We start from the raw sequence: 25,752 nt of genomic DNA, 5'->3' as shown, positions 1-25,752 counted from the left end.
TGCAGAGATTTGAAAGAAGTGTTGCAGCAGGTGGGATGAGTAGATTTTTTTACCAAGCCTCACTCCTGTAATATCAATATAATCATGTAGTGTGTATAAAAGCCAGTAACATTACAGACATCATGAACTTGTGGATTATAGGCGTGACTAATGTCTGTTTAATATTTAATCTGTATTATGAGCGATTTCAAATAGGGTTTAAGGAACTAAATGGTTCACATTTGACTAATTAAACAAGAACTGGTGTAAATACCTTTACTCATGCAAGTTATTTGGCTTTCGACCAAGCTGTGAATGCATAAAGACACATCCTTGCCTTGCTTTGAGGCACAAGGAAAATGACATAGATCATTAAAACTGCATAGGCATCACATGAGAATAGCAAAGGTGGCTGTAAAATAAAAATAAGGAAGTACATGGCAGCTGTCACCTGGAGAAGAACTACTTTGTTTGGTGTGATTAGTCATGTAAAGCACATGATGAACTCTGAAAGCTGATATGAGGCACAATAAAAAGAAGAGCAATACCCCAAACTGATGAAAGTTCCTTCCCTAGCTCTCTGCCTCCCTTTAGATTTAAAATTCAGGACATTATTCAGAACACCAGGATTTGCTTTGGGTTTCCAACAGCTATGATGCTATGCATCAAAGAGGGAACTGTCTTAAGTTCACTTCCCTTCACTTAGAAAGGTTCAATAAGAAGTACTCAGAATCAGATAATAGTGATTTTTAGCAGTGATGTGCCATACAAATTATGAATATTCCAGACAACTATTTTAAGGTGGGTTAGGTAAAGTAGGAAGAAGAAAGTGCTGCTCATCCTCCTGAGTTTGTGACTCCATCCTGAAAAATGTTTGGAATCAAAACTATATGTGTGTTTCAACATTTGTTTGGTTTTACATAATTTTCATGAATACATCTATTAAGTTATAAGAAAAGTTTTAGGAAGAAGGGGACTGAGTGTCAGTGAAGCTATTGCTGTGATAAACCTCTAATGAGAAAGGGGCTGGTTTTTACTTTTTCCACCTGCTGTGTTAAAATTATAGTCTGGGTTAGAGAACAAGCTTTAGACACTCAAATGTTAAGAAACAGATGTTAGAAGACTGTTATAGATGGTTAGATGATTATTTTTCCCAAAAAAGAAAACCCATGTACAAGAAGGAATGAAATTAAACTACAATAAGTGACCAGCACACATGCATTTCATAATTTTGCTTATATACACTAGCTCTGAGTCAGGAATACTGACTGAAATGTGCTACTCTTGCAAGCACTACCTACTCTGCTCTGCTATTAATCACCCGTGATGCAAGCACTCCCACCCATTTCTGAGAACAGTGTAGGCAGTCTGATAACTCACAGGCTTCAAGCTGCCCTTATAAAGTTGTTCCACTTTTGCATACTTCCTCATACTGCTCGATTCTCAGTGAAGATGAAGCTCCTCGTTTTCACAGTCTTGCTGAAGACAACTCTCCTTGCTTTCACAAATGTCTCTGCAGTTGTTTTAGAAGATGAAGAGCATGCTAAAGAAGCAAAAGTTACAGAGACTTGTCCTATAAAGCTCAAAACTAATCGGAAATGTGATGAAGGAGAGGATTGTCCTTATCAGATAAATCTGCCTCCGATGACCATCCAGTTACCCAAAGAATTCAAACTGCTTGAGAAGACTCTCAAAGAAGTACAGAACCTTAAAGAAGCAGTAAACAAGCTGAAGAAATGCTGCCAAGATTGCAAGCTGCAGGCAGATGACAACCAAGAAAGAGACAGTAGTAATGAATTCTTGCTACCTAATGCAGAAACTCCGGCAGCAAACAGTGAAATTCCAGATAACAGAGTAAAGGAACTGCAAAGCAAAGTTAACAGAATGGCAACCAGCTTAAAAAATGCAAAGAGTCAGATTCAGACACTGCAGGGTCGTTTAGAGAGGTTGAGCCTCATAAATATGAACAATGTAGAACATTATGTTGACAGCAAGGTTGCAAATTTAACGTTTGCTGTGAACAACCTGGATAACAAGTGTTCTTCTAAGTGTCCAGCAATGCAATCAAGACCTGGTATGTAACCTGTTAATTCTTACTGCCTGTATAAGCTTTCTGTGCCTTTTACTAATATTAGGTAAACAATTTAAAATATATTTTAACCAAATAGCTGTGCTATTAACTTCACAAGTATCTGCTCTTTTAGTGTTTATTTATACTCCTGTAAAACATTTCAGCAGCCACTAGAGGGTTACTGAGAGCCGCAGGTGTTCGGTTCCTCCTAGAATTGGACTTCATTAAGGATCTAAAACATTAATTTTTTAAGGACAATTTTTTGCAATTCAACAGGTAAATGTGAAAAATCAACATTATTTTACACCGTAATACCCTTCATTAAAGACATTAAACATCAGTGAACTACACATGCTTTCCTCTTGAATTAGAAGGAGTAAAATGAATCTGTTAAAATGTTTAGTTTTTAACAGATGGATAGTAAAATAATTTTTTTATCATCACAGCAAACATGTGAAAGGCCCAGCTAAAAAACTTATTAACAGTATTTCTTGACTGCGTAACATATATACCATCATTTTAATACTAAATCCTTTGCATTAATTTAATATATAAGCAACATAAAACAGAAAGAGGTGTTATCACTGACGAACACTTTTTTTCTTTTACTTTTTAGTTGTCCTAATTGAATCATGAAATAGAACCAATAATTTCTTTCTGATGTTGACTGTTACTAAGGCAAGATCAAGGGTTTTTGTAAAGTCATAAAGTTTTTATATCTATGTAAAAATCTTTGAAAACAGGAAATGTTCAGTACTTTGTCAGTGTATTCTACCACTTAAATATCAAAGATATGAAGATAGGGCTCTCGAGAGACAAAACAGAGACAGATCAGGCTGCATTACACTATTTAAGCCTCTTTTGCTTACCATTCAAGTTTAAAATAAAACTGTTCTTCTGTCTACCCATATTGAAAATAGAAGGATATTCCAGGTGTTTCAGAAAATAAGTAATAATAAAGGTAATGTTTTTACTATATACGCAATCAGCTTAAATCAGATAAAAATCAGTGTTAAAATCAATTTATTTTAATTCAGACATAAAACATTTACAAAAAGAATGAGTGATTTTTTTTGTTATATTGATAATGGGCAATGAATCACATTCAAGTACAGTACTTCATAACAGACTAAATTAATTTTAGATATTCCTTACACATATTGAAATGTTGAGTAGTGTTCACAGCATATGATCATTTAGATATTTCTTATATTTTACAGCAACATGTTAAAAGCTCTCGTAGTAGCAATATATTCATTATGAAAACCAGCAAGGACAACAGCTACAACTTTTTCCTATGTAGGATCTATTCCTGCATCCACTGAAATAAACAGTAAAACTTTATTTAAATAGGAATTGAATTGGATTATATAAGAATTTTGCCTGAAAAGTATATTCTCTGTCAGTATCTGGTCTGAAACTCAGTCCACCAAAGATCTGATACAAAATTCAATGAAATAAATTAGAAAGTATTGTGGATTTAGATTTGACTGTTAAGCCTTTAATTCCTATACTTTCTGGTTTCATAACTTTCCAGTTTATGGGAAAACAAGAAGTCCTGGGTCTTATTCCCTGCTGCAGCCTGAGAACACTTCTCCCTTTCAAGAAGTAGATTAATTGTTCAAATATTCCAGGAAAAATTACAATCCAAGCCTGCAAATGAACATGCCCATAAATTCAGATCTGCAATAGGAATAAACATTATGGTTTTGACTCTTAACTCAGAACTTCTGAGAGCTCTCTGTATTACTTAAGAACATGGAATTCTAATATCATGCTGTTGAATAGAATCACATTACTGGATGACACTGTAGATCAAAAATGGACTTTCAGTCTGAAGGAAAAACCTGGGGGTATTTTTCTTCTGAATAAAACACATCACCCACTGGTGGGAAAAAGCTGTGTTAATAGTAGATGCCAACATTCTTCCTTTCTGTAAAGCCAGCAATGCCACATACACAGGAAAGCACCGTCGCTTTTCCAGCTTCATCTTTCTAGGAATCACATGATTACTACAATAGATGTGACAATTTTATTACTTTTTTCCTGCTTCCTAAAGTACAGTCAACATTAACACATGAAACATTCCTAAGGATGTTATGTTCTCTATCAGATTATGTTAACTGAACAACAGCCAGAATAACATCATTGCCATGTGGACAAAGTTCTTTCTCTGACACACTGCCAGATAACTACAGACAGGGTGTGATTGTATACATTTAAACATAAAAAGCAGCAAGTGTGTAACCACAAAGCATTAGAAATATGGACGGGAGGTAATAATAGGATGAAGAGCAGAGAAAAGGAGGAAAGGTAAAGCAAACCAGCAAAATGCCCGTAATATTTGGCAAGTTGATACAAAAAGTCATTTAAGGGGTTTTTTGGACAGCTATCTGATGATCCTAGGTGGCATCTATTATAGAAGGAAAAAATCTGTTTCTCCTTAGAACTGAAATTGCTGCAGTACTATTTCCAGTGTAAAAGTCTCTTCATTCCAAGTTCTACATGCCACATCAGTCTGGGTAAAAATTTTATTTCTTTTTAAAATTGCAATTATGTTCATTCTAACACCGTCTCTTCTTCCACCAGTTATACAAATAATGCAGAGAGACTGCGCTGACCATTACACAGCAGGCAAAAGGAGTGATGGAATCTACAGGATTAGTCCTGACCCCAGAAATGAGAGCTTTGAAGTTTACTGCGACATGCAAACAAATGGAGGTGGCTGGACAGTGCTGCAGCGGCGTCAGGATGGCAGCACTAACTTCAACAGAACCTGGAATGACTACAAAAATGGCTTTGGAAACCTCAGCAGGGAGTTTTGGCTGGGGAATGACAGAATTCACCTCCTGACAAAGAGCCAAGAAATGCAACTGCGAATTGATCTTGAAGACTTCAACGGAATCAGAGAGTACGCGAAATATGAACACTTCTACGTGGCCAACGAGTACCTGAAGTACCGCCTCAGCGTTCACGGCTACAGCGGCACAGCAGGAGACGCCCTTCACTACAGCAAACATTACAACCATGACCAAAAGTTCTTTACAACTCCAGACAAGGACAACGACAGGTATCCTTCAGGAAACTGCGGCGCCTACTACAGCTCTGGCTGGTGGTTTGATGCGTGCTTGTCAGCCAACCTCAATGGCAAGTACTACCACAAGAAATACAAAGGTGTTCGCAACGGCATCTTCTGGGGTACATGGCATGGGATTTCTGATGATATTCCCACTGGATATAGGCAAGCCTTTAAATCAGTAAAAATCATGATCAGACCCAAAAGTTTTGTCCAATGATTTTTGTGCAGTTACATTTCTCTAGTTTGCATTGGATTGCACTCAACATTGTACTTACTCAGTATTATACTCAGAATTCAAGTATTCAGTTATGTTTGGCATAAAATTGTTCTAGACAAAGCAACATACTTCCACATAATTTTTTAGAGACAGTTTGACCCATATAATGTATTAAAACCAGCATGAAAGTATCTGAATAGTTATTGCTAAAACTTAACACCAGATAAGTCTTGGTATCATTATGTAAATATTCTAAGCATTGCTTTTGGTGCTTTTACTGACTGTGATATACCACATTCTATGATTTAAAACTTTTCAATGGTCTTCCACAAATTGTGTCTGAATGAATACCTACATTTTAACCTGAACACAATTCATAGGTATAATTAATAACATACAAATTTGTCAACACTTAGAATAAAAACCAGTGTCTCTGGAGCAGCCTTTTTCTATCATCTATCCTTTACAACTTCAAAGGTATACCATGGCAATATCAATATAAATTAGGAAAAGTACTACAAATTATTATTTTTAAAGGATTAGAAAAATAGAGGGCCACATAGTTTGCCCAAAGACATGAAAAAAGACTTGGAGAAAACTTAGAAAATGAAGATGATTCCTCAAATCTCATCCTCTTTATCAAAGCTTTTTCAAAGAAGTTGGTGGAAGAATTGAATAAAAGCAGTGGAAATAATTATAGAATCACAGAATCGTTTAATTTGGAAAAGATCTTTAAGATCATCAAGTTCAACTGTTAATATAGAACTGCCAAGTCCACCACTTAACCCTGTCCCCAACCCCAAGTGCCACATCTACACATGTAGCGAGCATGTAATGAACGACAACATTCTTGCTCTTCTTGGTTCCTCCATTCAAGCTCAAGGTCCTACTTGTTGCTTGTGTGAGAAAGGAGCTATTGTGTAGCTTACTGCACATTTATATAGGCAGGTAGACAGGTAAGGGAAAGACACATCAAGAAGAATCCCTGTCTTTGCATTAATGCCTCTAAATACATACTAAGCTTCCAGAGCCATTTCGCTTTCTCCTGAATCTTTTAGGTAAGCCAAATGTTACAAGATGCTCTTGTAGAGACTCAAGCTTTCATCCTAATACTTCTCAATCTAAGTATCATTAGACCCTAAAATTACAAGAAATATTATAAATGTTTTGAAATATATGAAAAGACTGTTCTCCCCATTTCTAGACTACCCCTATCATAGCCACAGAAACATAAAAACCCACTGGCAATTCTAAGGAAAAAAGAGAACATGCAAGGTAAGACTTTTTTTCTAAAATGTAACAAATGAAAAAATCAAATTGTCAAATACTTCAGGAATTGCCATTTAGAGATACTGTTATTAAAGCTCACATTGTAGATAGTGAGCACAAATTTGACTGTGTATCTGGGCCATGTCTCTACAAATATAGCGATCAACATTCTGAGTGGAGATGCAATTTATCTTAGCAAGAGGCTATTCCACCATCTTGCTTAAACAAATCTTGAGACACAGAAAAACTACACTAAAACTATTTCTTTACTAGTTAAAGTGTGGTCATTGCTGGTATAGACTTTTTGGTTAAAAGAGACATTAAAGGAATATAAGGATACACAGAATATAGGCATACATCTGACCTAATACTTCACAAATATGACCTTTACTTTTTTTAAGATTATAACAAAAATATTTTGGTTATAATTTATGCAAATGAAGAACACTGGCAATTACAAAATTGTAAAATATTAATATATATTTTAAAGAAGTAAATACTTTGAAGGATAATTCAAGTGTAATTTGGTTTATTGTATTTCAATTTTTAAGAGCAATGAAAAAGTTTAATTGCAAGATGTATAATCTTTCCTTGAGAATGTGTTTTGAATCTATAGAATATTTATTTTGGGATAAAAAAGAATTGTCTAAACAAAACAAAAAAACCAACTAGTTAAAAGGGTAAATATCTAATTGCATATGATTATATTTATTAATTTTGCATTAAATGCACAATTTGCTCCTATTCATTATATGGTAACTAGCTAAGTATGACTTCCAGTATCTACAAGCTTCTACTTGAAAATGGCTTTTTTCTGTTAAGTTGTTAGAAATTATTCTTTTTTAATCTTGTTTGAAGAAAACTTCATAAAACATAGGATTTTTAACAGAATAAGCAAATGTGACTAATATCACCTGCAAAAGCCTTGTCTGATGCTATTAAAAAAAGAAAGGAAAAACAAAGTGTAATGCTGTTGCACAAATTTGAATATTACCTGCCTGGAACTGTTGTAGCTGAACTTCTGTCAATGTGTACTGGTTTTACAAAGTGTTGTTGATACCATTATTTTTGTTCTTCCTTGGTGTAATAAAATTATGTCACACTGTTAAAGCTGTACTACTGTCATAGATGTACATGGGAACTATACAAAAAACTTGTCATAAATAGTTTTATTGATTTTCTGCAAAAATTGAAGCAATAAGAAAACACACATAACCAACATAGATGACTATGTGATGTGCCAGGAGAGTAATTGCTAATAATGATAGCTCCTTAGAGATCTGCTTTATGACACTTCAGCTGCCAGATAATACCAAAGGCTGAAATCTCAGACATTTTTTTGAAACTACTCATATTTTGGAAGCGAAAAAAGTAATTGCCCAATCATAGGTTTACACAACCTCTATCTTTAATATGAAAGAGAAGAAGCAAACTAATCTGTTTTGACCTTTCAGATCACATGCAAGTAACATCAAAGCATGTGAATACAAATATTACCCCAAATTAAAGCACACAATTTTTTTATACAAGTAAAAAGCACTTGATCTCTGACTAAGGCTTAATAATTCAAACTGTGTATGGAAAACAGGTAACACTGATAATCTTTATGAAAACACTTGTGCTTTTAATCTTGCTAATATTTAAACTGTGAATTTTAGAGAAGAAGATTACTAACAGTGGGTTTGCTAGCAAAATTCCTATGGGTTGTTTCCAAAAAATAAAGACATAAACCCATCTGTTCGATGTGATCAGCCAAGCAGACTGTCATTTCTTGGCTTTCTATGCATTGCTTAAATAAAACCAAAGAAAAAAAAACAGAAAAAAATAAACCAGAGAAGAAATGAAGAATTGAAAGCAGTGATGTTTTTTCCTTCCCTTTTTAATGGAAATACCTGTTTCCCTAATGGTGTTTATTGGGAAAGACTGCAGTCAAACTCAGGGCTGAGAACAGGTAGCTTGAAAAATTGGTGGAAAACAAACTTGCTTTTATTGATTATTTGGAAAATGAATTAAGATGGTCCTCAATCCATACCTAGACCTTGTTTATAAATTAAACCAAAACCAAACAAAAGAAACAAACACTGAATTTACTTAGCTTCTATGACTTACGTGTCATAGAAAAATCAAAACAGGAAGGATTGACTTTGAGTTTTCATAGAGGAAAAAAGATGAGAAAATAATTAAATATTGGCCTACAAAGAAAGAGGACTTAAAAATATTAAAAAGAAAAAATTGTTCTGTGTTCCTTTTTGTTCAGGAAATAAGAGGAATGGTACATATGGGCCTGAAGACATTCACCTAAGTTTCAAAGAAAAATGGCTGAGCAATACCATCCACAGGCCCTACTAAAGACAAACATTTCATTTACTAAAGCAATCTCTTTCATTCATAGCTTTAATTAAACTTCTATAGAGTTATAATTCTTCTGACAGAAGTTAATTTGGTAACCAGAAACAGAAAACAATGTTTTAAGATGATGTGTCAAGTCCAAGCCTCACACATGTCATGAGAACAGTGTATGAATCAATATTATTTATCAAGTCCTTGTTCATCAGATTTTTCTGATCTCAGTAAAAGAAGAACCCATTTAGAAACTAGTAACTGGAAAAAATATCCCCAAATACTTAATTATATTCATATAATCAAGACAAACTCTAAGTTTAATTACGATTACATTTCTACAAGAATAGTATGCCATCATTTAGAATTACACAGTAGAAAATAATTGCAGGTTTTACACACATACATTTAAGGAATAACAATGATTTTTATGAAGAAGCAGGATTCACCTTGAGAAACAGAAATTCTCCTACCTTTCTTCAGGTAGAGTACAAAAGCCCCTCTGCTTCACTCTGCAGTTCAACCTCCATTTGCTAAACCCAAATATAAGAATGCTTTCCCACACAGAGCTTCAGACTCTGTTCATTTAGCAGTATTCGGACACAGGTGTTTTTGATAAAGTAAATCAGAAATTCACTTTTTAACATTTAAAGTAACCTCACCTGTGTAACAGATGATTCTCCACCACTGGGCATTTTTATTGAATGTATGGTTGGTTAACATTGCTCTGGCTTCCTCATCACACTGTTGTGCTGACATACAAAGTCAGGTAGACTCAATTTTAGTACAAGATTGCCTTGTTTCAAATATGTATTTTGGGTGAGAAAGCAGGAAGAGGGAGATAGCTTTGGAAAACAACATGCTTGTCTTGTCAAGTCTCAAGAGTATCAGAAATGATCAAGAAAAGACTAAAATGCAAGATGATGTGACTGTTAAAGGTTATTCCTTCTCCTACTCTCACAACTTTAGGGAGCTGTGGTTCCTCTGTGTGGCATGAAATCTGCACTTGACTTTATAACAGCATAGAAGAAACAAGACATCATAAATGCTTTTGAACAGGCTTTTCAGAAATTAAGAGAAACACTGCCAGCTTTGTGATAGTTTGAACACATCCAACAACCTCCTGGCCTTGCTTCCACACAGTGTCAACTGCTAGTGGTGAAAAGAACCTCTCAGTAGAAAAAGCACGTTACACTGGCTCCATTCTCATTCCTGCTGTTTGAAGGCACCTGTAACTCACCTCACTGCTCTACAGCTTTTTTTAGAACAATCAACTTTCCACAACCACCAATCACTTTAACATCCACTGTGTAAATTATTGCTCACTTGCTGGAAGCTGTTGCAAAAAACCACACATCAGCTTACAGACACATTATGATGCCTAACTGACTTCCCAAGTGACCATATCAACAAAGTTAAAAAAAGTTTATTTAATTAGCAGTCGGATTCCTGTGGGTGGAGGCAGAGACAACATCTGTCTTAGCTGTCTGTGCCAACATATTTATAGGCTTTTTTGTTGTGCCAGGAGCCTTTGAAGCATTTAATGTGAAGTGTGCCAGGATCAGCTTAAGTTTGAAAATGTTGTTTGCATTCAACAGCTGTGTTAGGATTTTTACATCTTTGATAGAGCACATACATGTTTGGAGAGTACTGAAACAAATTATCCACTGCTATGGTTACTATGCAAAAATATACTGATGATCATACTTTACAATAACAGAAAGTACATTACAGTACTGTAATGTACATTACTACAGAGTGTAGGGGAACAGAAATTAAATTGATGTTCATGTTAAAAAAAAAAACAAAACTATAACCTAATCTCCCAAGATAGCTTTTCTAGGATTAAAGATGTATTGACTTTGTTAAACAGGACAGTTGTTTACACCTACCATTTAACCTAAGTTAGGAGAGAATTAACAACCAGTTTGTTAGCAAAAAAAAAATTGGAAAAGGTTGTATATTCATAACTGGGACTGTTAGACATCATTATGCCACTAAAGAAATATATGAAATATTGATTCTTAGTATTTATATTTGAAAGCTGTAGCCAACCTTTATGCAACTTTCTCTTCTTTCCTGCAGCAGAGATGAGAAAAAAGAGAAAATGAGAGGTATCTTTCTCCCCTTAAACCACAGCCAAACACTGAATATATGCATCATTCTATGACTTTAAAGCTCTTCCAGCTAGAGGATCGACATAAATCAGTGTCAGATAAGCAGCAGCAAAACAAGTCTTTGTCATGATACTGTTGATTTTTTGGTAGACATGGAGATTTTGCTCTATGTTTCCAGTAGAATCAGAATTTTGCTTAACATTTTTATTAGCAGTTCAACCACTTTTAGCAGTCGGAGGTAGTAAATTCATTAATCTCAGAAACACTCTGAGCTTCAAAATAGCATTGAAAAATATTCATGAAAGGTTCTTTCTGCTCTCTGGTGGATGATGGCAATTGGACACTTAGACACCAGCAAAAAGAAATGCAGCATGATAGTGACAATTTCCATCAAAAAAGGAGGAAAATTAAATATTTGGTGCTGGTATCAGACAGGGGGCGCTGACCATTTTATCTTTATAGGATACAGAGTACAACAGCTTGCAATAGACCAATCAGGAAAATCTCCCAAAGGAGTTTATTCTTCTGCAGGTTTAGATTTAGCACATAAAGGGATGATGTTCAGTAGCAGAAAGGGACTATTGTGGTACCTTCCAAATGGGTACCTGCTCACTGAATCTGGTAAATAGGAAAGCCCTTTCCATTCACAAGTATGCTATTTTACAGAATTAACAGCTGCTTCAGAGCATCCACTGCAAAGACATGCAAGATAAATGTTGCAGACTCACTTTTCTGGTATGGTTTTAAAAATGCAGGTATACATTTGACTGAACTATCTTTCTAGCCCAAGAACATACCAATAAAAGGAAGAGAAAGAAAAAGCATGAGACACGGCCTTGAGTAAAAAGACCTCAAACTGGGAGAAGATTTCATTTGATTTCTTCCTTTTTTTTCTGTTTGTTTGTTGACTGGTTTGGTTTTGTTTCCCTGAAAAAAAGAGCTTGTACCCAACTTATAAATAAACAGAATTAACTAAACAGAATTAAGGTATACTAGGCTCCATTTCTCCTTCCAACTGAAAGAACCTGTAGAGCACTAGTTTTTCCCATGTCTTTTGAATCAAAAAGATGAACCACTAGATTTTGCCATCAATTCATAAGATTTACTAAATCTTACAAATTTTGCAAAAACAAAGTGGATGGAAAACTGTTCCTGGAGTCTAGCTGTCTATGATTCATTGTCAAATTGGCAAGATGTGTAGAGTAAGGGTCTTTTTTTGTGTCTGGGATTGTGATTTGGGTAACAAAACAAAAATAAGCAACAGAAGAGGATTTGAAGAGTGTAACAGGCTACAAACTAAGCATCAACAGCATCATTATGACAACAGATGTTTTATTTATTTATGTTCCCATTAAAATTGGATCAGGTGGAGGAAAGGAAAGCATAACTTGAGTGTCCAGAGTGAAAAAAATGTTACTATGCAGTACAGAGAAGGGCAAAAATTACATGGACAAAAATGAGGAGAATGGGCAGGAGGCAATTTGTTAATTGGTCTTTTTTATTTTCATTCAGTCTGATCTTGTCATTTTGAGCATTTAATCCAATTTTGTGTCATGTTCTGTTGCTTTATCCATTCAAATGACAATTTCAGTTTGTCTGCTGCTTTAGCAGTAACAGCAGTATTGTAAAGAGGATGATATAAGGATAAAGGAAGATGTTAAATGGATTACCATCTGTTGGAAAAAAATCATAAATTTGCAGGCAAAGAATGAGAATAAATTCAGACCATTTTGCTGAAGCTAACTGCTAGTAAAATATTCATTTAATAAAGTTAATGGCTCTTAAAATTTAGATAATGTACACGAAAAAATCAACACCTTTTTTTACTGCCTTTTAAGAATCAGATTATATATACATGCTCTATAATGCACTAAAATAAAAATGAAAACAGCATAATTTATTGCATCTTAATGTAGTATTTATCCAAGCAATACATTACTTTCATCGCACAGGTAGTAGACTATGTAGTTTTCCATGAAAGTTCTTGACATGATGAAGATTGATTTAATTCTAACACTGGAAGAAAACAGGATACAAGGAAAGATTCACAAGTCAAAAAATTCAATTAAGTGGCAGTGCAAATGTCTTTATTTCAAGGACATAACAACAAAGGTTCAAAGAAGTGGAAAGTTCGTTTAGTAAATGTATGGCAGTCCTCTAACCAACAGAATAGGCTGATGTCTACTTGGTGATAAAGAAAAACACTTGGTGAAAAGAAGCAACCCTTGATGAAAAAAAGCAAATCATAATGAACTGAGTGGCCTTTGTTCAAACCTCTGTTGTTTTTAATATTTTTACCTAACCCACAAGGCTAAGAAATGTTACTATGTGTTATTAAAATTGAAGGAGAGAGAAAGTGCATGTTTGACTTCTTGCTCTTTATATGTTTGCATATCTGCTGTTTACATAATAAAAACAAGACTGGCTTAACTGGAAGAGGGGATACATGTGTTCTCAAATAAATCTTCTAATTACAAAAGGTGTCCCTTCTGATAAGTATATTCTGCTATGCAGGCATAAATGACTAGTCAGTAAAATTGAGACAATACGATACAATTCTTCTTCTGTGGAAAAATTCTGAAAGCTCTTCCAAGAAGTTGAAGCCAGATTCATAGCAAGAACCTCTATGGTGACCAAAGTAATATATTTATCCCTGAATTATGTACAAAGTTCAACAAAGGAAAACAAACATGTCAGTGGAAGAGAAGAAATGTGAGTAAGTGATGAAAAGCCAAACTCACCCGTAAAGCACAAGTATGAACTTTTAAAAATTATGGTAATATGAATAAATGAGTCATAGTTCCCTTTTAAAAATTGACAGAATTACTGAAAGACCTCATTTATGAAATATTATGCAAACTGCTTACTTTACTTTTCCACAGCATGTTTTTTCCTGAGTTTGCACATCTAATACTAAGGTTACCCCATATTTCCCACTTTAATGGTTTACGATGTTATTAGAGCTAAACAAGTTACCCTTAAATTTGATATGCACAATAACCTCCTAGGAAAGATTTTTGTGGAGAAAAAAATGGGCCAAACAATCTAATAATTTTATAGAATAACTCCAGAAAAATAGGTTTTCACCATGATTAAAAATGAAGAAAACAAAACAGAAAGGTAGAATACACTCTAGAAGGGGCCACGGGTAGGGTGGAGGGAGGGGCGGGTAAAGTTATCTTGTATTAGGCATATGCTTCTTTTCAATGTCACAAAAATTCAACCACAACTGAAAATTTATAGAAAAATTATGGCAGTAGCTAGAGAATTAAGTAGTCCCCAAAGTGCAGTTTCCATACTTTCAGTAGACACGAGGATTTCTGTAAGGTGAGAGGTCAACTCTCCTGAGAGTTGAGCTGTCCTGGACTTTTGCAACTGCCCTGGACTGAGAAGAAAGGGGGGTTGTGCTGCAACAATACTGGAAGCCAAACTTCTGGAAGCTGTGGGCTCACCATTTACTGGCACTGGACTGAAAGCAAAGATCTCTATGCCTCTTGAATGCACAAGGGATTAGAGAGAGACAGACTGTGCAGCCTCAGTATGATCTAATGGCAGGATAGGAAAAGGCCAGTCCTGTTTTCCCCTTCACTACAAACTCTCAGCCCTTCCTTTCTAACCACCTTGGGTCCTAGGTAGTGAGAGAGAGCTGGGCTAGCAAATTGATCTGACACATCCAAGTTGGAAAGAGCCCAAAGTAAAGCAACTGTAAGTAAGAACTCTGAGAACAAATCCTCCTAAGGATACAAGAGAATGTACTTTTTTATTATAAAGAAGGCAGAAATTGACTGCTCTCCATTGTCACTGTGGGAAAGAAAGAAGAAAGCTCCATTATTCACTCCAAAGGAAATTTAAACTGGGATTTAAGGAGAACATCTTTATTTTTTAAAACTCTGGCAATGGTGAAATGCTGAAAAAGGATACACAAAGAGCTATCTTCATCAAAGTTTTAAAGAATACATTAGGCTACTATCTGCAGAGAATCTACTTAGTGTAAACTTTGGATTAGATATCTCTTAATGACTCCTCTGGCATTACACTTTTAAGGATTTCATTTCATATGTATTTGATATCTTAAATTCTAAAATATTTCTAGTATTCTGAAAATTTCCTTAACACAGAAAATCCTGTAAAAGAAACTGAGTTCCAAAAGGTTTATTCTATTATCATCAGCTACTAGTGCCTCAGCAGGCACTTACCTGGGATTTTTCCAGCAGCTGTGAAGCCTTTCTACAAATCATGATGCAATTACCTCTATAGCTAGAATACTACAAGACCAAAACCAAGACTTCTCTATTCTCATTTTCTTTAAGGCCATGACCACTGGAAAAAATAACATGATTATCTATTAAGCACAGCATCCCTGACAAGAATATGCCTTATGCATGTTACTGCTTCACAAAATTTTTTTACCACTTAGAAAAAAAATCAGAGAAGATGTGGGGAGACTGTAGATGGTCTATGGTAATAACCTTCCATTGTTAACAACAAAATATACACTTCAGATTAATACATTTGGACACAATATGCACTGTTACAGACAGGGAAAGATGGAGCACATGGTACCTCATCTAAACACTGAAATGCAGGACTTGCTGTTATGTCAGTGGATCCCTCGTCTCGGCTATAGATTGTTGGAGTCAATTGTTGCTCATTCTCAGTTGCAAATTCTATGACACTGGAACTTTCTTCACCATCTTGACTCATAGTTTTAAGTTCTAGGAAGCAATAAAAATACCAAAATACAGTTCATTAGATCCAGGGATGTACATGACTGTGCAAGATAAATGTGTAGTGAAAAAAGCACATCAACATGTGAGACCCACATTCAAACAACACAAGTCACAATGTGAGCAACCTGGGCAAGCCTACAGTTACAACTTCATGAAAGACTTGTAAGAGGCTGCACTACCACTCTGTCATTCTTTTGAGTATTTTAAAAATCCTCTAATATTTGGCTGTGTTACCATCACATAAAATGTTAGACAACATGCAAAACAATATTAAAGAACACACACTGAATAACAGATTTAGGCTGGAAAAGGCCTCTGGGGTCATCTAGTCCAATCTCCTTCTCAAAGCAGGGCTAACTTCAAGACTAAATTGACTTGCTTAGGGCTTTGACCAGATGAGTTTTAAAATCTGTTATATGGGAGCCAGCCATTGCCTTCAGGCTTGTCTTTATACAGAAAGTCTCCAAGTGCTATGAACTTCGTGTTTTCCATAAAATTAATCCAGGAATGTATTTCCTCTTTTCTCCATTCAACATAAGCCCAACCTTCAGTGTCCCTTGACCTGGTAGGGAGTAATTACATTGAAAAGGAGCCCCTTCACAAAACACGGAGATCTTGAGGACAAGAACTGGTCTAACTTGTGTGAGGAATATCACTGAAGTTATTCATGTCTGTAAGGTATTTCATGGCCATACTTAAACAAACACAAAAACCAAACTCATCAAATAAACCCTGAAAGCATACAAAATGGGAAAACAAGATATAAAATCTGAGAATAGGAGATAGAAAAATACTGGAAAAAATCATTACTCTGAGACCTCCTAATGTCAGAGCTCCTATGTGGTACTAACATTTCAGTTATGTACCAGGTTACATTTTCAATATATGACCTCTGTTAAAATAATATGATCCTGAAAAATATCCAAGTGAACTAATTCAAGAGTAATAATAAAACTCACAGGATTTAAGTTGTATTTTGATCCCTAGTTAGTGTGGGAATATCTTTTTTTCTTACCCAAAAGAAGTCGCTTTAAAAGAAGCTAAAATCCAAATTTCAAAAACATAGCTTGGTATAAGCTTTATCCTGAAGAAAGCTCTTTTTCAAATTACATAACACAGTCTTTTAATAAACACGCACAGAGAGAAAATAGAAAGTTGGAACAAGTAGGGTTATTGGAAAAGATAATTTCCCTATATTTATATTTGAGAAAATCCCATGTTCATAGTTCTGATTTAGGAACAGAAATTTCTAAGATACCTGTACTTGGAACAGTTAGATCAAGGATATTCTTTAATTGCTTCTGAGCAAGATGAGACCTAATGCCATAAAATCAGTACAACTTCATGTAACTTCACTTTGTGTTTACACAAAGTGTAAACACTCAAGTACAGCACTTGAGAATTATGTTCCCAGGCATCTATCATCAGAATTCTCTGGGGTGTGTGAAAATGCTGAGATGGAAGAGGGAAATGGGAGGTAGAATACAAGGGGATACAATGCTCCTGGTACCCTGATAAGGCAGCAATGTCTATCAGATGCCAATCAATAGCTGACAAGCCCATCTCTGGCATAACAGTATCTTAAGAGTTTTGTATATTCAGAGAGTTTTAAAATACCAACCTTTTGCATGAAGCAGCATGAAAGAAGACAAAACATTTCAGGAGCAAGATATGAGAGACATGGGACGACCAAAGAGAGGCAATAAGTATCTTGCAGAGGAAAGAGAGGGAAAGACAGATTTCTGAGGCACTCAGAAATCTTGCCATGACACAGTGAGACAGGGGAGGCACAGAGCATTTGTAGAGCAAAGCATAGTGCAAAGTAGAGATGGAGCAGAGATGGAGGAATTCAAGAATTCCTTCACGAGTTCATTGAAGTTGTCTGTAGGTGACGGGAATGGACAAATCAGTATCACAGCATTTTAGTTCAAACTTTTGGTAGAAAGACTGCCAACTTCTGCAAATGTTCACTTGACACCAGCAGATCTTTCTAGGCTAATTATTATGCAGGATAACTATTATGCAGAGAACATTGTATTCTGCTGTGGGACAAAATCATTATAAAACCCATATCAGTTGCTAAAGATGCAGAACTAACTTCAAATTATTCAGTCTTGACACCATTCAGCCTTTCACATAATATATGGGAGACCTTTCTCCTTCTTAAAAGAGAGTTTTTTATTATAAATCAAGGACAAACGAAATTAAAACTCTAATAAAATGAAGAAAAAATTTTGAGACTATTTCAGTAGTATATACCATATTACTCCAATCAAACAGCTGAAGCAATTTTGCATTGCACAGCCAGAAAGCTGATAGTTAAGAAAAACATAATTTCTTTTTATAATTGTGGTGGGAAAATGGATACAAATATGTTGTGTTGTTTGTATTCACCTTTTGAAACGCCACTTCTCTATAAAGGTAGTGAAAGTTAAACTGAGAAGTTTATGACTTTCTTCAGTGCTGTTTGGAATTCCTTCAGGGACATTTTGACTTTTAGAGAGATTTCAGTGTCTGTATTTGCTTATGGAAAAAAAGCAATTCCATGATCCCTCCAGGAGGAGTCAAAACATTGTGAAATAACTGTAAACATCATAGGGGCCAAGAAATAAACTCTGAATTACTGTACATAAACATGTATACACATTTATAAACAGAGAGCAATTTTCATCTATAAAGAATTGTTGAATATTTTAGCATATACATCTTATACTTATGGCTGCTGCTGCTTTATTTGTTCCTCTGAACGTATTGGAAGAATTTAGACAGAGGGAAAAGCACTGTGGAAGAAACTCTAAGCAGAACAATGCCAAAATCTCAGAGTTTTATGGATGTAGGCAGTTCTGTCAATATTCATATGTGAAACACACAGTTGACACCAGTCAAAAATACACTTCCTTGCAGAGTACAGGAGTACAAAAAAGTCTTCACCAAGACTCCAGTTTGCTGGGCAGGGAGAGAACAAAAAAAAACCTTCTGAATCTGAAAAGTCTATAATATGATATTAAGACACAGCTATAGACAGCTGAGACAGAGAAAAATCATTAGACAGCCTTAACTAGTGCGACGAGCCCTTGTCTCCACTCTGTTGTAAGAGGGAACAGATTGTAACAAAACATATGTATGTTTATGGGACACTAAAATAAGTTTAGCATTCTTCCATTGCCTGGTACATAATTAAATTTAAAATTCAGCTTATACAAAATCAGATATATAAAGTTCAAAAAGCAAAGTGGAAAATGTGTACATTTGCAGTATCTAATAAATAAACTGTCTAATGGAAATAGAAATGAAAGTTGGCATGATTTCTAACTTTACAGAATAGTTCAACAAATATGAACGTTTTCAAACTGCAGAACTGCAAATAATATCACAACCTTGATCCAAGACACAGAATTGCAGAGAATGGGAATTACAAGTCCATTTTGGGACCTGGGTCAAGTCAGGCTGAGAATTGTCTTGTGAAACAGCTTCAGGACAGCAATAATAATAAAAGTCTGAACTCGGATTGCCCAAACTAGTTTCAGCATCTTTCCTTAAGCAAATAGCAATGTCCATACACAAGTCATTGCAGAATTCAGGTAGGTGACACTTTGCTGCATTGACTCCAGACTGACAGATGTGAAAGCAGTAAAATTTGATTCTGAGCAATAAGAGATGCAGTTCCATGTATGAATGCATCAACTGGACTAATTTAGAAGACACAAAATTTGTAAAAGTCTCTGTTGAGGGAAGTACATTTCAAGTGACTGATGAACCCCTTTAAACTTTAATCCCTTGCATTTGTAGAATTAGAAGCGTAGAATCATTTAGTTTGGAAAAGATCCTTATGATCATTGAGTCCAACTGTGAACCCTGCACTACCAAGTCCACCACTAAACCATGTCTTTAAGTGCCACACCTACACATAATTTAAATACCTCCAGGGGTGGTGACTCAACCACTTCCCTGGGAATTCTGTTCCAATTTCAGTGAAGAAACTTTTCCTAATATCCAATCTAAACCTCAGGATATTTATGTACATCTTCATGCTACCTCCTTTTGCACATAAATCTTGAAAAATAAATGTTACTCTGAAAGATGACTGACGTAGCATTTCACATTAGTTAGACAAATTATGTAATGCAGTTGGAACATAAGAACAGTGATATCAGACCAGAAGCTGATCTAGCTCTGCACGGACATTCCAGCCAACACTGGATGCCTGGGGAGGGACAGAAGTATCCACCAGTCATGGTGTGGTGATGCTTCCCTGAACTCATCTCCTTTCTCCTTGAACTCATGCAAACTTTCAGTTATTGGCGAAATCCAGTGGAAGGGAGATTTTGATTTTACCTCTGCATGACATGAGTAACCAGTGCTTCTTGTTGCTTTTGAATATGGCTCCTTGATGGCTCCTAGTTCTTTTACTGGATGAGCCACTGAATAATCACAATTTTTCTATGCCACTAGGTTTATTTCTAATGTTGTATCTTCATTTGACAATCCTTTTTTAGGTTGAAGCAGTCAATCTACCTGCTGTCACTGGCATGAAAGCCCTTCTCTGCCTTCCATGTCCTTATCATCCTTCTCCAAAATTTTTCCGGTTCTACTATATCCTCTTCAAGGAGAAGGGAAAAGACCTACAGACAATATTAATACCATAGGAGTAGCATAGATTTATTCAATCACATAGATTTATTCAATTCAATTTTAATGCTTCTTTCCAAAAGTTAAAGCAGCAGATCTTCTGTTTTAACCGGGCAGAGCCTGTGCTTTTCAGCATGAAGGGATGTGTCTTTAAATGACAAAGCCATGCCAACATTAAATTATAATTAAAATTAAAGTCACATCATGTACGATAGGACATGGTAACAAATATGTAAATTAGAATGGATTGTTTGATCAGACTGTACAGTCTCAAAGACAACTACTCTGGGGAAGTGAGAGCACACTGTGTACCTGAACAGCTTAATTTTTGTGAAAAGTTCCACTGTTTACCACCCTTGTTTTCAAGTCTCTGCTATGTGTGTTGGAATCCCTCTGAGCCACACACAGACTTTATCTGCTGTAGTTCTAATTAGATATGGCTAAGATGAGAAGAATTTGAATGGTAAGATTTGCCACTTCCCATTTAGCATGGCTTCCATGAGGAACTTAATTTCCTCAGAAAGTTTCTGGGAGCGTAACAAACAAAAAATCCCTGAAATCCAAACCACTGTGTGCTTTTTCATGCTAAAGTACAGAGGGAAAACCAAACAAAATACACTTTCTCTACACATTGAACCCTAGGCATGCCTTGAGAACTAAAAAGGTTCAAGGAAACAGTTCAGAAAAACACCACTAAAAAAATACAAAATACCAATAAAGGTGGTATTCCTTTCTTCCTAGGAAGTGAAGTCACATTGATTCTTCAATACAATTATAGCAGATGGGTAAACTCAGTCTTGCCCAGGCAGACTAAGTTTACATCCCCTGGGTACTTGTAGCAGTCTGTGATTATTCTGTGATTAATTACAAATACTAAAGTTAAAAAAATGTATTCCTTCTATAGCCTCCCTCATAGATCCTTTTTATTTAACGCCTCCTCCCTTGAAATCTCTCTCTCATCTTCACCTAAAAGCACCTCTTTGCTTTGGCTCAAAACCTATTTTATATCACTTTATAACTTCTAGGGCTTTTTTATCTTTTGCATGAAATACTGAATATTCTTTGACTTACAACAGCACTAATATGGGCCAAAATGGCAAATAAGCATTGTAACTTGCTAAGGAATCATGGAATCATGCAGGTATCTCGAAAGTGGAGCTCTAATTACATCTTGACTTGTAAATTTGATATAGCTTTCTTTTCCTGCAAATAACAAGTCAGAAAATTGAAGATGAAAATAAATCTCATTTTATTGTTAGAGTCTGCTACATGCTATACCAGCTGATCCAAACAAGAGCATGAAAGTTAAACTGAATCAATATGCAAAAATATAGATGAGATAAGTAAAACATTAAAAACATGAGGTTTCATATGTATAGAGAAAGAATTTCTTCTCAGTAAATATTTTTTCTCTGTTCTTCTCATTTTTCGCCATATAAGTATGCTTAGACTGTATCTAATGAGAAAGTCCAACACCAACAGTGAAATACAAACATAGCTGAAGTGTCTTGGAATGGTTTCTTGAACAAAGTTCTCAACTCCACAAAACCTGACAGTATTAAAGATGATGCAGAGCACAGTTTACTGTGGGTTGTGGGTACTGATAAACCTCTGCCTACACGAGGAGCATCACGTACCAAGACCCTGGAGGAGGAGGGGGCCATGGCAAAGCAGCACTGTCGTTTAAGAGGAGGTAGGAGCCAGGGACGAGGAACAGCAGCACTGGTCCAGGGATAAACGGGGGTAGTGGTTAAGCCCGACCTAACTAGAGACCGAATTCCCTTGGAACAGTCGAACTACAGAGTCAGTTGCTGAGCTGGCTGTCATCTAGTGGAATCCCTGCACATTGCATCAGACTCCTTGTCTGTAACTGTTTCCCTGGCAAACCACCTAACGTTCAAATTTGGTATTTAGTCTTAAGAGTGAGAATTCTGTAGCATTTCCCCCCCCCCCAAATCAACTATTTCTGAAGACTTGAAAAAAGTAACTTCCATCCTCCATCATGTCCCAAGATATTTCTCAATGCATTTTTGACTTTCTAGAATTCTATTTTTCTGTACTAAACTATCATTAGGCAGGCTGGCCCTTTTTGTGTTTCACCTAAGAATTTTTTTGAGATTGAACGATGTAAACCAATAAAAAAACTTAACTTGAAGGGCTTTATTGACAAATATGGATCTTTATTAAACTTTCCACAGTGATAATTACCAGTGGACCAAAAAGCCAGGGCCATATTCTTTCCTCTTGACACGACACTGAGACGTCATTTCAGGCTCATAAATAACCACTGCCAGACAGTGATAGAAATGAAAATAAGGCTAATGACACTGAAGTGTTCGACGAGTATCATGTTTGCATGATCATTTATGAAAAAGAAGAAAAACAACGCATGGAGTGCAAAAGGGAGGCAATAATGAAGTAACATACCTAGACTTCATTATTTCTTGTGTTGCAATGCTGCTAAGACAATGCAGCTTACTGTGCATATTTCGCTTCTGTTATTGGCAGTAAACTATACCTATGATATGAATGCAGTCCAAATCATCTGTTGCTCACTTGCCCCACCTCATTTATTTTTAATTGTTATACAATGATAATGGGGGCTATGAACTCCAAAAAAGTCCTTTAAACTGAATTAAATGGTTCCCCATTTGTTTGTAAACCCTGTAAGGACAATTCTCTCATGGCCCGTCTGTACAGAGCTCAGGAAAATATTTATCTGCCTTGCTTTAGAACTGCTAAAAAGCAGTCACAATAAATAGTACATTAATCAAAACTCACTGACAGAGAGTGATTCTGGAGATTCGCACTACCACCTTGGGAAAAAAGAACCCCTGGTTTTCCAGCAGAGCTGCCAAACTGCTTCTTCACCCTCTGACCGAGGATATTTTAACGCAGCTAGCCTCTCTGCCAGGCTGCGATCCAGAGCCCTGCCACCTCCCCCGCTCCCATCCCTCTCATCCTGCCTCCTCCTCGCCGCTGTCAAATCCCGCGGCGCAGAGGCTGCCGAGACAGGGAGCCGAGAGGGCTGAAACCAAACCACCACGGTTCTCCCACTGGAAATCAACGCTTGGCAGCGCCACTTCCAGCCTGAGGCACCGTGGAGAAGGCCCTCACGCCCCGGGATACCTCGTGTCCTCACGCACGGCACAGGGCACCGCCCCGGGCCCCGCGCCGGGGGTCGCACTCAGGAACTCCTCAAACAGGGCTGAGGCGCCGCCGCTGGATTCGCTTCCCGCCTCAACGTCGGAGCGGTGGCTTTCCTTCTCCCGGCGCCGGCCCCGATCCCAATCCCGGTCCGGCTCCGGCCCCCTGGGGCCCCCCGGGGCCCTCCGGCCAGAGCGGCGTCCCCGTCGCTGTGGCAACCGGGCCACATCCTCCCGCCCGCCCCCGCTCCTGATTGGCTCCGGGGCGTCCTTCCGCCGGGCAATCGCAGCAGACTCCGGGGTGGATGCCGCCCTCCCCGTTCGCGATAGGCCCGCAGGGCTCGGCCGTGGTCTCCCGCGCGCTGGCAGAACTACAGCTCCCAGCAGCCCCCGGCGGCGCGGCCGTGGCTGTTTTACCGTCCGCGCCGGGGCCGGCTCCCGCGGTTGCAGCCGCGTAACGTGTTCGGCGGGGGTCAGGCCCGTTCCCGGGGAGCGCTCCGTCCTGTCCGTCCCGGCGCTCGCGCGCATCCTACCCGGCTCCCGCGGCTCCTGCCCCGCCGGCGGCAATTGAGGCGCTTGTCCCGCGCTGGGGCGGCTCTGGCCGTGCGGGCGGCGGTGCGGGCGGTGCGGCGCCGCCCGTCCCCCCGCGCCGCGGGCGTAGCGGCCCCGGCCCGCCCGTCGCCGCGGAGTGGGCGCTGCCCGTTGAACGCCCGCGGGGGGCGGCTGGGGTGCGGCTTGCCGTGCCAGGTGAGCGTCCGCCGCCTGACCCCACAGCGGCTGCCGGGCGCGGACCGTGTGCTGGTGGCCGTGAGCGGCGGGAGCCGCGCCCCGCGGGCGGAGGCGGGAGCCCGTGCGGGTGCGAGACGACGAGGGCGCTGGGGCAGGTGGCGATCGTGCGGACGGCGTGGACAGCAAGGCCGCCGTGGAGGTGCGCGACGCCGGTGAGTTCGAGTGGTGTGGCGAGAGCCCCCGGTGGGTTCTCGCCAGGACTGGGTGGGCGCTGTGCGGCTGGGAGCCGGTGTGCGGGCATGCATCGTGGCATGGCATCGTGCCCCGGCGAATCAGGGCGTTAAGAACGCCCCGAGTTTTCTGTCTCTTGACTCCGTGGGTGTTTGGATATATGTTTTGGTTGTTTTCGATTTGCGGACCTCTTTGTCAGCAGTAGTTAGCGCTGAAGCTCCCGCTGGTGAGCGGTAGTTTACAGCACACTGTTTTTGCTCTGGCACCTGCTGCTCCAGAAAAGGCGTAACCTCGGCTCGGAGGCAGCATCCTCAGCATGTGCTGTGCACGCCTGCATTCCAAGGGCTGTTCCCGTTTATTTCCTATGGATTTGTGCAAGTAGAAGTGCTCAAAGCTAAACCGGAGCTCTGCAGATTGTGCCCATACCTGTTAGAAGTCAGATTTAATCCTATTTAATCTATGGTGCCTTTGTAACTCTAAGGTACAATAACGTTGCAGCTATTTCCTCACCATCAGCACAACTTTTTATTTTTAATAAATAATGAACTCATAACCCAAAATGTATTTTAGGCAAAACAGGTGCCAAAAAAACCCCTCAAACAAACAAAATGCCCCACTTGAGTTACAAAGTTTAAAGCAGTCATCAGATTGCAAACTCTGTGTCATCTGTGACTTTTGTAGAACATGATGCAGCAAAGACATATGGCACCTTTATTTTATCTTGCTTTTTCCCCCTTGTATTTTAGGGGAAATTCTGCAATGTGCTTTTTTCCCGTTGTTTTCTTTTAGAAGGACCTGAACTGTATATAATTCAAACTGGAGAAGTGCCATGGGTTTGACATAACATTATTCTCACATTTTCCAGCCATAGTCATTCCTATAACTTACTTTTTTTCACACTGTTTGTAACTGAAGGGGTGTTTCTTAAATATGTTTATTGAAACATGTGGTCTGTTTTGTTTCCTAGCAACTAATATGGACAGATATATTTTGTAAATAAAATCAGGGGCATCTCACCCTTCCTACCCTCAGTGTGTTAGAATGGCTGTACTGATTTGTACCACAAGTCCAGCTACCCACTGTCCTTTCTCTGGTAGCAGTCAGAAACATGCTCAGGGAAGAGTAAGAGCAGAACAAACATAAATGCTATTTCATCAGGATTTTCAGAGCCTGATACAGCTCAACCCCTCAATGGATCTCTCTTCCGGGTGTCCC

At 38.0% G+C, this 25,752-nt stretch overlaps 2 protein-coding genes across 4 annotated transcripts in view; one reads left to right on the top strand and one right to left on the bottom strand.

The window, feature by feature from the left end:
- CCDC146 (coiled-coil domain containing 146) overlaps positions 1-24,001 on the bottom strand; it is a 70,841-nt gene extending 46,840 nt beyond the window's left edge. For 2 of the 3 annotated variants that reach the window (XM_018068084.3, XM_029958134.1), the window contains exons 1-2: positions 23,561-23,788; positions 15,636-15,787 (exon numbers count right to left, since the gene is read on the bottom strand). In XM_018068084.3, the coding sequence (XP_017923573.1) occupies positions 15,636-15,776 (141 nt within the window). In that variant the 5' untranslated portion in view covers positions 15,777-15,787; positions 23,561-23,788. Of the gene's footprint in view, positions 1-15,635; positions 15,788-23,560; positions 23,789-23,994 lie in introns of those variants that run through there. The other variant, XM_029958132.1, reaches the window with a different exon arrangement.
- FGL2 (fibrinogen like 2) lies at positions 1,394-7,725 on the top strand. The gene is made up of 2 exons (XM_008921222.2): positions 1,394-2,053; positions 4,640-7,725. Exons 1-2 carry the CDS (start codon positions 1,432-1,434, stop codon positions 5,344-5,346), a joined length of 1,329 nt encoding a protein of 442 aa, XP_008919470.1. The 5' UTR covers positions 1,394-1,431; the 3' UTR covers positions 5,347-7,725.
- Positions 24,002-25,752: the final 1,751 nt, after the last annotated feature.

The sequence above is a fragment of the Manacus vitellinus genome, unplaced genomic scaffold (assembly GCF_001715985.3).
Source record: "Manacus vitellinus isolate BGI_N305 unplaced genomic scaffold, ASM171598v3 scaffold_13_pilon, whole genome shotgun sequence".
NCBI lineage: Eukaryota > Metazoa > Chordata > Aves > Passeriformes > Pipridae > Manacus > Manacus vitellinus.
The sequence above is the reverse complement of the archived record's forward strand: the minus strand, read 5'-3'. Positions and strand labels throughout refer to the sequence as shown.

Excerpts from the sequence above, each read along its gene's own strand:
- FGL2 (XM_008921222.2), top strand. The coding sequence starts at position 1,432 with ATGAAGCTCCTCGTTTTCACAGTCTTGCTGAAGACAACTCTCCTTGCT. Across the intron at positions 2,054-4,639 it reads AGCAATGCAATCAAGACCTG|TTATACAAATAATGCAGAGA; the intron begins GTATGTAACCTG and ends TTCTTCCACCAG.